Source organism: Trachypithecus francoisi, unplaced genomic scaffold, assembly GCF_009764315.1.
Source record: "Trachypithecus francoisi isolate TF-2019V2 unplaced genomic scaffold, Tfra_2.0 Lachesis_group3, whole genome shotgun sequence".
Classification (NCBI taxonomy): Eukaryota; Metazoa; Chordata; class Mammalia; order Primates; family Cercopithecidae; genus Trachypithecus; species Trachypithecus francoisi.
This window is the reverse complement of record NW_022681468.1, coordinates 74,838,145-74,852,434: the sequence shown is the minus strand read 5'-3', so window position 1 is coordinate 74,852,434 and position 14,290 is coordinate 74,838,145. Positions and strand designations below refer to the sequence as shown.

At 40.7% G+C, this 14,290-nt stretch overlaps 1 protein-coding gene across 5 annotated transcripts in view; it reads right to left on the bottom strand.

Annotated features, from left to right (window-relative positions):
- HECTD1 (HECT domain E3 ubiquitin protein ligase 1) overlaps positions 1–14,290 on the bottom strand; it is a 109,196-nt gene that overhangs the window by 53,793 nt on the left and 41,113 nt on the right. For all 5 annotated transcript variants that reach the window (XM_033188339.1, XM_033188338.1, XM_033188340.1 and 2 more), the window contains exons 11-12: positions 5,164–5,302; positions 4,796–4,966 (exon numbers count right to left, since the gene is read on the bottom strand). In XM_033188339.1, coding sequence (XP_033044230.1) covers positions 4,796–4,966; positions 5,164–5,302 — 310 coding nt within the window. The remainder of the gene's footprint in view (positions 1–4,795; positions 4,967–5,163; positions 5,303–14,290) is intronic.

Here is a 14,290-nt window from a genome sequence, read left to right as displayed (position 1 = left end):
TTGTATTCTTTGCAGAGACAGGGTTTTGCCATGTTACCTAGGCTAAGCTTGAACTCGTGGGCTCGAGCGACCTGTCCGCCTCAGCCTTCCAAAGTGCTGGAATTACAGGCGTGAGCCAAGGTACCTGGCCAAAGCCCAATATTCTTTACGAAAAACCACAAAGCCCAAAGCTCAACATCATAACATTTACAATATCCAGCAGCAAATCAAAAATAACTAAACAAAGAATCACAGTGTTTGGAAGACCAAAACAGGAGGATAACTTGAGGCCAAAAACCAACCTAGCCTTGGCAACATAGTGAGACCTCCATCTCTACAAAAATAAAATAAATATTTTTTTAATTAAAAAAAAAAAAAGAGGCAAGGTGCAATGGATCACTTTGAGGTCAGGAGTTCAAGACCAGCCTGGCTAACAATGGTGAAACCTTGTCTCTACTAAAAATACAAAAATTAGTTGAGCATGGTGGAGTGCACCTATAATTCCAGCCACTTGGGAGGCTGAGGCAGAATTGCTTGAACACGGGAGGCGGAGGTTGCAATGAGCCAAGATCGCGCCACCGCACTCCAGCCAGGGTGACAGAGCAAGACCCTGTCTCAAAAAAGAAAAATTTAAAAAGAAGGCCAAAAAAGACATTTTCAGATAAATACAATCTGAAAGAATTATCTGGTTTGCCTTTTAATTTTCTCTTTTTTTAATAAAAATAGAGATGGGGTTGGCCAGGCATGGTGACTTGGGCCTGTAATCTCAGCACTTTGGGAGGCCAAGGCGGGCAGATCACACGGTCAGAAGATGGAGACCATCCTGGCTAATATGGTAAAACCCCATCTCTACTAAAAATACAAAAAATCAGCCAGCCATTGTGACAGTCCCAGCTACTCGTGAGGCTGAGGAAGAAGAACGGCATGAACCCAGGAGGCGGAGCTTGCAGTGAGCCAAGACTCGGTCTCAAAAAAAAAAAAAAAAAAAAAACAGAGCCAGAGTCTCACAATGTTGCCCAGACTGGTCTCAAACTCCTGGGCTCGAGCAATTCTCCCACCTGAGCCTCCCCAAAGTCCTGGGATTACAGGCACGAGCCATCGTGTCCAGCTGACCATTTCAACATATTTGGAAGAGCAAAAGTGTGTGATGATGAAGTACGACTTAGCAATTATGTGTTCTTTTACAGTATAACCGTTTGAAGTTTCATTTTTGAAATCTTTCCCAAGCCCAAGGTCACTAAGATTTCTCTTTTTCTCTAGAAGTTTCATAATTTTAGTGTATACATTTTAGTCTATGGTTCATTTTGTTAATTTTTGTATATGGGACCCTTACCATGTATATATACAATGTACATATATAATGCTATATATATACATGGTAAGGGTTGAGACTGAGGGAGATTCAATTTCAAAAAACAAAACAAAAGAAAAATGATACTATACATATTTTATATATATTATATATATACGGTAAGGGTTGAAGTTCAATTTTTTTTACATATGTTATTGACTTGTTCATTTTCTGAAAAGATCATCCTTTCTTGATTGTCTTAGCACTTTTGTTGAAAATCGACTGACCATATGTGTACTGGGTCATTAATCTATCTTTACACTATTGTCACACTTCCTTGATTACTGAAGTTTTATAGAAGACTTGAAATCTGTTGATGTATATCCTTCCATGCTGTTCCTTTTCCAGGTTGCTTTGGCTATTGCATTTATATGTAAATGTTAAAATATTTGCATTTATATATAAATGTTAGACTCTCCTTGTTTTTTTTTTTTTTTTTTTGAGATGGAGTTTCGTTCTGTCAACCAGACTGGAATGCAACGGCACGATCTCAGCTCACTGCAACCACCGCCTCCCAGGTTCAAGCAGTTCTCCTGCCTCAGCCTCCAAAGTAGCTGGGATTACAGGTGCATGCCACCACGCCCAGCTAATTTTTTTTTTTTTTTTGAGATGGAGTCTTGCTCTGTTGCCCAGGCTGGAGTGCAGTGGTGCGATCTTGGCTCAGTGCAACCTCCACCTCCCAGTTCAAGTGATTCTCCTGCCTCAACCTCCCGAGTAGCTGGGACTACAGGCAAGTGCCACCATGCCCGGCTAATTTTTATATTTTTTGTAGAGACAGGGTTTCACCATGTTGGCCAGGTTGGTTTCGGACTTCTGACCTCAGGTGATCTCCCTGCCTCGGCCTCCCACAAGTGCTGGGATTACACTCGTGAGCCACTGCACTCAGCCTAGAATCTCCTTGTTAATTTCTACAAAAAGACTGCTGGGATATTGGTTGGGATTTCTGTAACCTATTTCTTGAAAGGAAGAGCTCCAGAGAATAAACTCAGATGATATTTTTGTTTTGTTTTTCCTTAAATCCCCCAGTAATTCTGACAATTAACCAGATCTGGGTAATACATACACACTCTCTTTTCACCACCCTCGGAATTCTACAATTATAACTCATACGTCACCATTTTTTTCAAAAATATTACTACCTTGTAATTAATATACAGTAAGCATTCACTAAATATTAGAAATAAATCTTGCTGGGAATCACTACAGATGGAAAAGGTATATTTAAATTTGCAGTCTAAGGCAAGAGTTACCAATGAATACAGAAATTGGTCAGTTAAGTTTACTGAGAAACAGCATATTTACAGAGTCTGGAATTATGTCCCTACAAATTACTTATTACAAGGAAAAAGAGGCCAGGTGCGGTGGCTCATGCCTGTAATACCAACAGTTTGGGAGCCCAAGGCAGGGGGATCACCTAGGTCAGAAGTTTGAGACTGGCCTGGCTAATATGGTGAAACCCTGCCCCTACTAAAAATACAAAAATTAGCTGGGCGTGGTGGTACGTGCCTGTAATCCCAGCTACTCTGGAGGCTGAGGCATGAGAATCACTTTAACCCATAAGGTGGAGGTTGCAGTGAGCCGAGATCATGCCATTGCACTCCAGCCTGGGCAACACAGCAAGATTCCGACTCAAAAAAAAAAAGGAAAAAGAGCAACTTTACAGTACAGAAACCTGGAAGAGAAAAAACTTAAGCAAGTGATCCAAGTTATCATAACCAACAGGGCAAACAGACACGAATGTGCCTCCAAGAAGGAACATTATGCACCTAGAAGAGCATAGTATCAACTCTACAGGACTCCTGCTAAAACACATAAGCTGAATTAAATCACAAAGAAACATGACATAAAGTTAGATTCTTCGTTCAAATTAACTGTTCTATTCTCTTCATAAACACCAAAGCTATGAAAATAAAAGAAAGGCTGACAGACTGTTACAGGTTCTCAGGACAAACTGTCGCAGGTCCTCAGGAATATGATAACCAATGTAATGTGTGCTCCTGGATTTCATTGTGGACCAGAAAAAAAAATTACTACGAAGGCCATTAAAGACAATGGCAAAATCTGAATATGGTCTCCAGAGAAAACATTAGTGTTACATAAATATTACATTTTCTGATTAGTACAATTTTGATTAATGATACTACAACTACGTCCTGGTTTTTTGGTGAAATATTTAGGTTAAAAGGGAAAACTTTGTATTCAGCTTACCATCTTTTTTTTTTTAAGATGGAGTCTCAGGCCGGGCACGGTGGCTCACGCCTGTAATCCCAGCACTGAGAGGCTGAGATGGGCAGATCACAAGGTCAGGAGATCGAGACCATCCTGGCTAGCACAGCGAAACCCTGTGTCTACTAAAAATACAAAAAATTAGCCAGGTGTGGTGGCAGGCGCCTGTAGTCCCAGCTACTCGGGAGGCTGAGACAGGAGAATGGCGTGAACCCAGGAGGCGGAGCTTGCAGTGAGCCAAACTCGCACCACTGCACTCCAGCCTGGGCGACAGTGCGAGACTCCATCTGGAAAAAAAAAAGATGGGAGTCTCACTCTGTCGCCTAGGCAGGAGTACAGTGGTACGATCTCAGCTCACTGCAACCTCCGCCTCCCAGGTTCAAGCGATTCTCCTGCCTCAGCCTCCCGAGTAGCTGGGACTACAGGCACGTGCCACCACGCTGGGCTAATTTTTTCTGTATTTTTAGTGGAGGCGGGGTTTCAACATATTGGTCAAGCTGGTCTTGAACTCCTGACCTCGTGATCCACCCGCCTAGGCCTACCAAAGTGCTGGAATGACAGGCGTCAGCCATCATACCTGGCCACCATCAAATATTTTTTAAAAGTACACATGGACAGGCGCTGTGGCTCACACTTGTAATCCCAGCACTTTGGGAGGCTGAGATGGGCGGATCACCTGAGGTCGGGAGTTTGAGACCAGCCTGACCAACATGGAGAAAGCCCATTTCTACTAAAAATACAAAATTAGCCAGGCACGGTGGCCCATGCCTGTAATCCCAGCTAACTCGGGAGGCTGAGGCAGGAGAATCGCTTGAACCCGGAAGGCGGAGGCTGCAGTGAGCTGAGATCGCACCATTGCACTCCAGCCTGGGCAACAAGAGCAAAACTGCATCTCAAAGAAAAAAAAAAAAAAATGTACACACACACACACACACACACACAGAGACACATGTATCTGAAAAAATATTAAAGGAAATGGGGCAAAATGTTAATAACTAGTCAATGTGGATAGAGAGTATTCTGATATTCTTTAATTATATTTGCAACATATTGGTATGTTTAAAATTGTTGATCCACAAAATGTTTTAAAAGAAAATTGACCAATTTAAAAATTATACAGAACTATTTCATTGCTATTTGTCAAGATAACTGTCATCTTGTCAAAACCCATCAAAAATCGAAACTAGATTTTCCTCAGAAAAAACTCTTCCTGACACCTCTATAATTAAGACCACTCACTTTTTCTGGTTTTGATTCCTCTTCGTTCTCATCATCAGAGGAAGGACCTGCCAACGTTGACACTTTGCTAATTACACCAAGTCTGGCTAGCTGATCCAAAAATATATCACCGCCTTTATCTACTAAATCCCTTATGATCTGCAAAGCCAGCAAGTGGCCATCATCATCATCCTGAAAAAAAAAAAGGAAGGGGAAGTACATGATAGCAAGGAAATGAAAGAAAAACAGTAAAAATAAGTTTAGTTGCCAGGAGCAGAGAAATGCAGTAATTTGCACAAAATGGTTTACTGAAATTAAAACAAAATTTTTATTTCAGACTACTACCTAAAGGAAATTAATGCTAAAAGAGTTCTGAAAAAGAAACTGACCTCTTGATCCAGGACAGTTGCAGTAATTTCCACTAGTATTGTAGGCAAATTGTGACCAACATCAGAATCGCAAACTTCTTTTAACAGTGCTTCAGAGCAAAAATGAATCATTTTTCGAATTAGAGCAAGACTTGCTTTCCTTGAAAAGTAAAAATAGAATTGTAGGAAGCCAAATGAAGTTAAACCAAAATGCATGCATTAATGAACAGTAAAATATCCAATGTTACGTTTTATACACTCTAAAAGAATACACTTAATAAAAAAATACAAAAAAACTGAGACTCAGCACATGTTCATTTTTGAGATAATTCCATTTGTTTTCTATTATAAACGTATTGAGCTCACCAAAAATGACTTATAATTTTCTTTTTTTTTTTTTTTTTTTTTTGAGGCGGAGTCTCGCTCTGTCGCCTGGACTGGAGTACAGTGGCCGGATCTCAGCTCACTGCAAGCTCCGCCTCTCGGGTTCCCGCCATTCTCCTGCCTCAGCCTCCTGAGTAGCTGGGACTACAGGCGCCCGCCACCTCGCCCGGCTAGTTTTTGTATTTTTAGTAGAGACGGGGTTTCACCGTGTTAGCCAGGATGGTCTCGATCTCCTGACCTCGTGATCCGCCCGTCTCGGCCTCCCAAAGTGCTGGGATTACAGGCTTGAGCCACCGCGCCCGGCCGACTTATAATTTTCTTAAATGCACTCTTCTATGTTCTACACTTTACCAGCATGAACATTAACATGTCATGATAATTTTAGAAAATCAAGTAAAAACTACTACAACTACCAAGAAAATAAATGGGGCCCAGCATGGTGGCTCATGCCTGTAATCCCTGCATTTTGGGAGGCTGAGGCAGGTGGATTACTTGAGCTCAGGAGTTCAAGACTAGCCTGGTCAACTTGGAGAAATCCTGCCTCTACCAAAAATACAAAAATTAGCTAGACATGGTGGCAGGCACCTGTAATCTCAGCTACTCAGGAGCCTGAGACAGAATAATCACTTGAACCCAGGAGATCATGCCACTGTACTCCATTCTGGGAGACTGAAGGAGACTCCATCTCAAAAAAAAAAAAAAACAAAAAAAAAAAAGAAAAGAAATGATACAAATTATAACTAATCTAAAATTTCCTATAATCCAAAATACAATGCTCTAAGAACTTAAGATACCAGGTAATTTATACGAAAAACAAAATTTTAAATCAATTTGTCTTTCATCAAGTTTAAAATCCATGTTCACTATAACTATGGGCTCATATAAATGAAAATAAGAGATCCTAATAATCCCATGCCCCAAAAATATTCCCATCATTAACAAATTCACATGCCTTCTTTCCCTTTTATTTACGTACTGCTTTGCTTAGACCATAAAAGACACTCAATAAAGTCACACAAAGTAACCTCACTTTTTTTTTTTTTTTTTGAGATAAGAGTCTCGCTCTGTCGCCCAGGCTGGAGTACAGTGGCGCAATCTCAGCTCACTGCAACCTCCACCTCCCAGGTTCACGCCATTCTCCTGCCTCAGACTCCCAAGTAGCTGGGACTACAGGCACATGCCACCACCCCCGGCTAATTTTTTGTATTTTTAGTAAAGATGGGGTTTCACCATGTTAGCCAGGATGATCTCGATCTCCTGACCTCATGATCTGCCCGCCTTTGCCTCCCAAAGTGCTGGGACTACAGGAGTGAGCCACCGCACCTGGCCAAATTAACCTCAATTTTATAACATGTAACCTGATCTTTTAAAATAAAAAACACATATCCACATACACTTAAATGATAATAAACTATTAATAAAAACGGGCTTGGCTGGGAGAGGTGGTTCACGCTTGTAATCCCAGCACTTTGGGAGGCTGAGGCAGGTGGATCACCTGAGGTCAGGAGTTTGAGACCAGCCTAACCAATATGGTGAAATCGCATCTCTATCAAAAACATAAAAATTAGTCGGGCATGGTGGGCACCTGTAGTCTCAGCTACTCGGGAGGCTGAGACAGGAGAACTGCTTGAACCCTAGAGATGGAGGTTGTAGCAGGCCCAGATCGTGCCACTGCAATCCAGTCTGGGCGACAGAGCAAGACTGTCTTAAAAACAAATAAACAAACAAACAAACAAACAAAAAAAAGAGGCTTGTCTATTGTGTAAGAGCCAATAACCAATTCATTTAACAAATATTTTCTAAGTATCTAACAATGTTCTAGGCACTAAGCTGCAGATATCATTACCCTTGAGGTGACCGACAGAAGAATAAAGAGGCAAAATTCTCAACTGATGTCCTAGAGAAGCATGTGACACAGCTATATTTCTACAGCATGGGGTCTCTACATATTTTATAACTCTCTCTAGCTGAAGTTATAACATTATATTTCTTTAATGAAGGAATATGCTTTATTACAAATTCAAGTACATTACAGAAAATGATAGGTGGACAGAGGACAAACTGTTGTAACAGTTTGATTGATTCTTTCCAGTTTTTGTTTTGTTGTTTTTAATTTAGTTTTATTTATTTTTTTGGAACAGAGTCTCGCTCTGTCACCCAGGCTGGAGTGCAGTGGCGTGATCTCGGCTCACTGCAACCTTCGCCTCCTGGGTTCAAGCGATTCTCCCATCTCAACCTCTGGAGTAGCTGGGATTACAGGTGTGCACCACCACACCCAGCTAATTTTTGTAGTTTTAATAGAGACGGAGTTTCATCATGTTGGCCAGGCTGATCTCAAACTCCTGACCTCAGGTGATCCACCTGCCTCAGCCTCCCAAAGTACTGGGATTACAGGCGTGACCCACCGCACCTGGCCATAATTTCTTTTTTTTTTTTTTTTTTTTTTTTGAGACAGCATCTCGCTCTGTCCCCAAGGCTGGAGCACAGTGGCAGGATTTTGGCTCACTGCAACCTCCGACTCTCAGGTTCAAGCAATTCTTGTGCCTCAACCTCCCAAGTAGCTGGGATTACAGGCACCTGCCACCATGCCCAGCTAATTTTTCTATTTTTGTAAAGAAAGGGTTTTACCACATTGCCCAGGCTGGTCTCAAAATCCTGTGAGATCCACTCTCTTTGGCCTCCCAAAGTGCTGGGATTATAGGCATGAGTCACCGTGCCTGGCCCCAGTTTTTATTACTGGCCCCAGTTTTTATTTATATTCCATTGTAAATACCAGAATTTAAGTATTAGTTTTATATCATTACTTATTTCAATTAACAATGCATTAGAATGTTTATATATTATTTATCTATCTCTCTCACATACTGAGGCATTACGAGCAGGAATCTTTTTATGCACTTTAAAAACATAATTAATTTAATCCACACAACAAAATCTATGAGGTCGGTTTTATTATCTCGAATTTGCAAGTGAAGATATTGAGAGACAGGTCAGTCTACTAAGATCACCAAGCTAATACATTACAGAGCCTGTATTCAAATTCTATCTCTTAATCAGCAGATGATACATAATACTCACAACATAAAATTTTTCTGTTTAACACTATTATATAAATTTTGAACATGTAGTTTACAGTCTTTTCTATTAAAAATAGCACTATTTTTTTTTTGTGGAAATAGTTTCTTCACATTCCTTCAATGCAGAGGGATTCTCAGATCTAAGTGCCTAAACACTTTCATTAAGTATTGAATGTGTATGAGTACTGCATTCGTATTGGCAAACTGATTCAAAAAAGGCTAACACCTTAAATTATCACTAAATATGAGTATCTATAATACTCCTCTTCACTTAAAAAATTTCTAATTTTTTAAGTTTCTTAACTGTCAAATAGGTAAGAATGATACCAAATTTCACTTATCTCCAAAATGTTTTGCTTTTTACTAGTAAGGAAATTTTTTTTTTTTTTGAGACAGCATCTCACTTTGTCACCTAGACTGGAGTGCAGCAGCACAATCTTGGCTCACTGCAGCCTTGACTGCCCAGACTCAAGCAATTCTCCCACCTCAACCTCCCAAGTAGCTAGGACTACAGGCATGCACCACCATACTCAGTTAATTTTTGTGTGTTTTATAGACAGGGTTTCGCTATGTTGCCCAGGCTGGTCTCAAACTCCTGGACTCAAGCAATCCTCCCATCTCAGCCTCCCAAAGTGCTGGGATGACATGCATGAGCTAACATGCCCAGCTAGGAAATACATTTTTCTATATTAATTTTTTGCTGTTTCTTCTTGAACACTGTGCCTTAATTTCATTGGCTACTTTACTCAAATGGCTCTGAAATTTTTACAATCAATTTGTACATGCCCTTTATATAACAGACAGTATCCCTTTGTCATATTTGCTAACAAATACCCACCTGCTGGCAAATTTATTTAGATTAAAAGTTTCTATTCTGGGACATCTGTGGCTGCAGTTAATATTGTTTCTGGTATGCAGTAGTTTTATGTTTTTTTCATAAAATAAATTTAAAAGGACATATTTGGCTAATGCAAGTAAGTTTCTAAAGTAAGTCAGGCATAGTGGCTCATGCCTATAATCCCAGTTTGGGAGGTCAAGGCAGAGGAACTGCTTAAGCCTGGGAGTTCAAGACCAGCCTGGGCAGCAAAGCAAGGCTGTCTCGAAAAATAAAAATTAGTTGGACCTGGTGGTGTGTGCCTGCAGTTCTAGCTACTCAAGAGGCTGAGGCAAGAGGATACACTGCCATGGAATTCAAGGTTGCAGTGAGCCATGATCACATTATTGCACTCCAGTCTGGGTGACAGCAACACCCCGTCTCAAAAAAAAAAAAAGAAAGGAAAAAGAAAAAGAAAAAGCCAGGCTGGGTGTGGTGGCTCACACCTGTAATCCCAGCATTTTGGGAGGCCAAAGTGGGCAGATCACGAGATCATGAGTTCAACACCAGACTGGCCAACATGGCAAAACCCCATCTCTACTAAAAACACAAAAAAATTAGCCAGGCATGGTGGTGTGTGCCTGTAATCCCAGCTATTCAGGAGGCAGAGGTTGCAGTGAGCCAAGATGGCGCCACTGCACCCCAGCCTTGGCAACAGAGCAGGACTCTGTCTCAAAAAAAAAAACAAATAAACAAAAAGCCGTTCTTCCTATCAAGGTCTGATAAACATTCAAGTATATTTTCCTTTGCTCAGAGGTTCCGGAGGGGCTCATGCCTGTAATTCCAACACTTTGGGAGGCCGAAGAGGGTGGATCAGATGAGGCCAGGAGTTCAAGACCAGCCTGGCCAACATGGTGAAACCCCATCTCTACTAAAAAAATACAAAAATTAGCTTGGCATGGTGGTGGATGTCCTTAATCCCAAGCTCCTCAGGAGGCTGAGGCACAAGAATTGCTTGAACCTGGGAGTCGGAGGGTGCAGTGAGCCAAGATCATGCCACTGCACTCCAGCCCAAGTGACAGAGCAAGACTGTCTCAAAAAGAAAAGTTTTGGAGGACAGGGGAAAAAAAAGTATCTTATCTGTTTCTTTTTCTTTTCCTAATACTTTAGTTTTTAAGTCTTAGAATTTGTTTAGATTTGAAATATAAAAGATTAGGGTGATTTTTAAAATCAAACTACAAAGCAGATATTCCAGTACCATTTAATAAATAGTACTCCCTCCCGTGAATGATCTGAGAAACATTCATTATAATACATTCAATACCTATATATAACTGGCTGTATTGGGGGGACTATTTTATTCCGTTGATTTACACATTATTCTGCTAGTTATCATAAAGGTTTTCATTGCTGAAGGGTTACACTAACTTTTCAGATTTTTTTTAATAATCTCACCTATTTATTCTTCCAGATGAACTTTGGGATCTGTCAAGTTCTAAAACAAATTCTTTAGTTATTTCCTTTAGAACTGCATAACCTACAAATTAATTTTAGAAGAATTTATGTCTTTAGATTATTTAATGTTTTCACCCAAGAACAACTTCCCACCATATCCCACCAAGTCTACTTTTTTCTCTCAAATTGTTTAAAAAAAAATATTGGGCCAGTCGCAGTGGCTCACACCTGTTAATTTTAGCACTTTGAGGGGATCACTAGAGCTCAAGAGTTCAAAACCAGTCTGGGCAACATAGTGAGACCTTGTTTACATAAAAAAATTAAAAAATTAGCCGGGTGTGGTGGTGCTCGCCTGTAATATCAGCTCCTTGGGAGGCTGGAGAATTGCTTGAGCCCAGGAGGCTGAGGCTGCAGTGAGCTAAGATCATGCCACCGCACTCCAGGCTGAGCAGCAGGGTAAGATCCTATCACAAAAAAAAATAAAAAATAAAAAATAAAAAGAAGGAAAGAAAGAAAAGAAAACCAGACCACACACGGTGGCTCATGCCTGTAAACCCAACACTTTGGGAGGCTGACATGGGAAGATCGCTTGAGCCTAGGAGTTTGAGACCAGTCTGGGCAATACAGCAAGACTTCATCTCTACAAACAAAACTTTTTTTAATTAGCCAGGTGTTTAGCCAGGCATGGTGGCTTGCATCTGTAGTCTCAGCTACTTGGGAGAATGAGGTGACAGGATCGATTGAGCCTGGGAGGCAGAGCCTGCAGTGAGCCAAGATTGTGAGCCTTCCAGCCTAGGTGACAGAGTGAGCCACCCTGTCCTCCCCCCAAAAAATAGCTGGCACGGTGGTGCACAACTGCGGTTGCAGGTGCTTGGGAGGCTGAGATGGGAAAATCCCTTGAGCCCAGGAGTTTGAGGTTGCAGTAAGCTATGAGCACTCCACTATACTCCAGCCTGTGCGACAGTGAGACCCTGCAGCTAAAACATTGTTTAAAAATGTCTAAAGGGCCGGGCGCGGTGGCTCACCCCTGTCATCCCAGTACTTTAGGAGGCCGAGGCAGGCGGATCACTTGAGGTCAGGAGTTCAAGGCCACGCTGGCCAACGTGGCAAAATGCCGTCTCTACTAAAACTACAAAAATTAGCTGGGCATGGTGGTACATGCCTGTAATCCCTGTTAAACCCTTGGGAGGCTGAGGCAGGAGAATCACTTGAACCCAGGAGGCAGAGGCTGCAGTAAGCCAAGATCATGCCACTTCACTCCAGCCTGGGTGACAGAGCAAGACTCTGTCTCCCCCCGAAAAAAATAAAAAAAATTTTTTAAAAGGTCTTCAAAGATCTAATTTGCTGAAAAGTAGACTCAATCTTTGTCCAGTTATTTACACTAACTCCTAAGATGTTTACTTACCAGACCTCTTCGAAATTCTATGTAGCTTTCTTCTAAAATGAAGTGGAGAAGTCCTCAGTCTAATTATCTTACAGAGAAAATAATCAGGCTTTTACCAACTACTCCACCACTGATACTACCGATCTCTGTTTTGAAGCCTTCACTGATCTGCTGTCTGCCTTTTATTTCCTGAACAGATACTGTGCACAGGCCTGTACAGGTAATAGCTAATGTGAATATACATGGACATTCCTTTAACTGTCTGAATCAGCATTATGTTTACTTATCTGAAAAAACTTCAAAAAAACTGGTAAAATATCAGGTTGTAACCAATCCACCTTGTTTTTTCAAGACAGGGTCTCACTATGTTGCCTAAGCTGGTCTCAAGCAATGCTACTACCTCAGCTTCCCAAGTAGCTGGGACTAGAAGTGCGCTACCGTGTGCTCCCCCTTGTTTTTAATAATGCTAAATAATTCCAAAAAATAAACATATCACTTTTCAAATACCGCTAACATTTTAGACACTATGCTACACACATATTTAATTTTTATTCTCACTCCTAAAGAGGATTAACTGTAACTATCCTCACCTTGGAGACAAGCTAATTAAGAGGTTATGTGCTTTGCTCATGGCCAAACAAAAAGGAAAGTGGCAATGAGCTGATTCCAGAGTATGAGTTCTTAACTAAGATATATATTATTTTCCTAGCTACAATTAAATGTGTCTACTAATAATTACCTGAAAAATTTAGCATCAAATTTTCTAACACTAGTATCTCCAAACATTTAAAACGTTAACAGAAAATAACCATCCAGTAAGGGAACTCTGCTATATGGTAGCATACTTTATAATTTTCTGATGGCCTTATCATGAAGCACTTCTACTCCAGAATTATTCTTGCATCGGCGTAACAGATGGTCCTCTAAAATTTTCAGACCAAATTATCTTGTTCAAAACTGAACTTGCTCATTTAAGATGATTCAAGTCTTGTGTTGTTTTTAAAAAAAAAAAAAAAAGTGACCCCACTAACACCTATACCTCTGTAGCTATTTGGGGAAGAATTAAAAACCAAGCTATTAAATGTTCACAGTGAATTATTTTGCTATCACTTCTCTCCTATTTAAAGCAGACTGCTTGTATTTTAATGTCAGCTCATAATACTGGTATTTAAGGTACTTGAATCTTATAAAACTGCATGTTCTATAGACCTCCTGAACTGAAAATGACCAAAATCAGATTCCTACTCAGCCAAAAACCTGCAGTTATCTTTCACCCTTTCTTCCTTCAATCCACCATCTAATTGGTCACCAATCCCTATACAACCCATCTGCCAAACTCTTAAATTTGTTCTCACCAATCCAGTTGCCCTGAAGTTCCTATCTCAATGAATCCCTGTCTGTTTCTATTCTCTCCTTCCTCCAGTTCTTCTCTCTGCCAGGCTGTCGAAGTGATCTTGATAAACAGAAATCCAGATGTGTCAAATTTTCCTTACAGGTCTTTAATAATCTTTCTTAACTGTGAGGTAGAGTCCACGCCCTTTCACATGGCCTACAAAAGCCTTCATAGGTTATAAAAAGCTCCTCTCTACTTTCTTAACGTTACTCTCTGAGTTTTCCAAATGTATCCTGTACTCCATTAATACTGAAATATTTGCAACTGCTAACAAAACACACTCATTCAATCATTCAGTAAATATCTACTGAGGACCTAAGGATCAGGCCCTATTCTATACCTCCTTGTCTTTGTAGGAATGCAGGAGTACATAAAGTACTTGAATCTCACCAGTTCTCATGGTGCTTACCTTAAAGAGACAAGACAATAAAACAAACAAAAGCCCCCAAAAAGCAGTATTTCAGATAGTGTAACCTTTTTTTTTTTTTTTTTTTTTGAGATGGAGTCTTGCTCTGGTGCCTAGGCTGGAATGCAGTGGCGCGATCTCAGTTCACTGCAACCTCCGCCTCCTGGGTTCAAGCAATTCTCCTGCCTCAGCCTCCTGAGTAGCTGGGAATATGGAAAAGCACTACCACACCCAG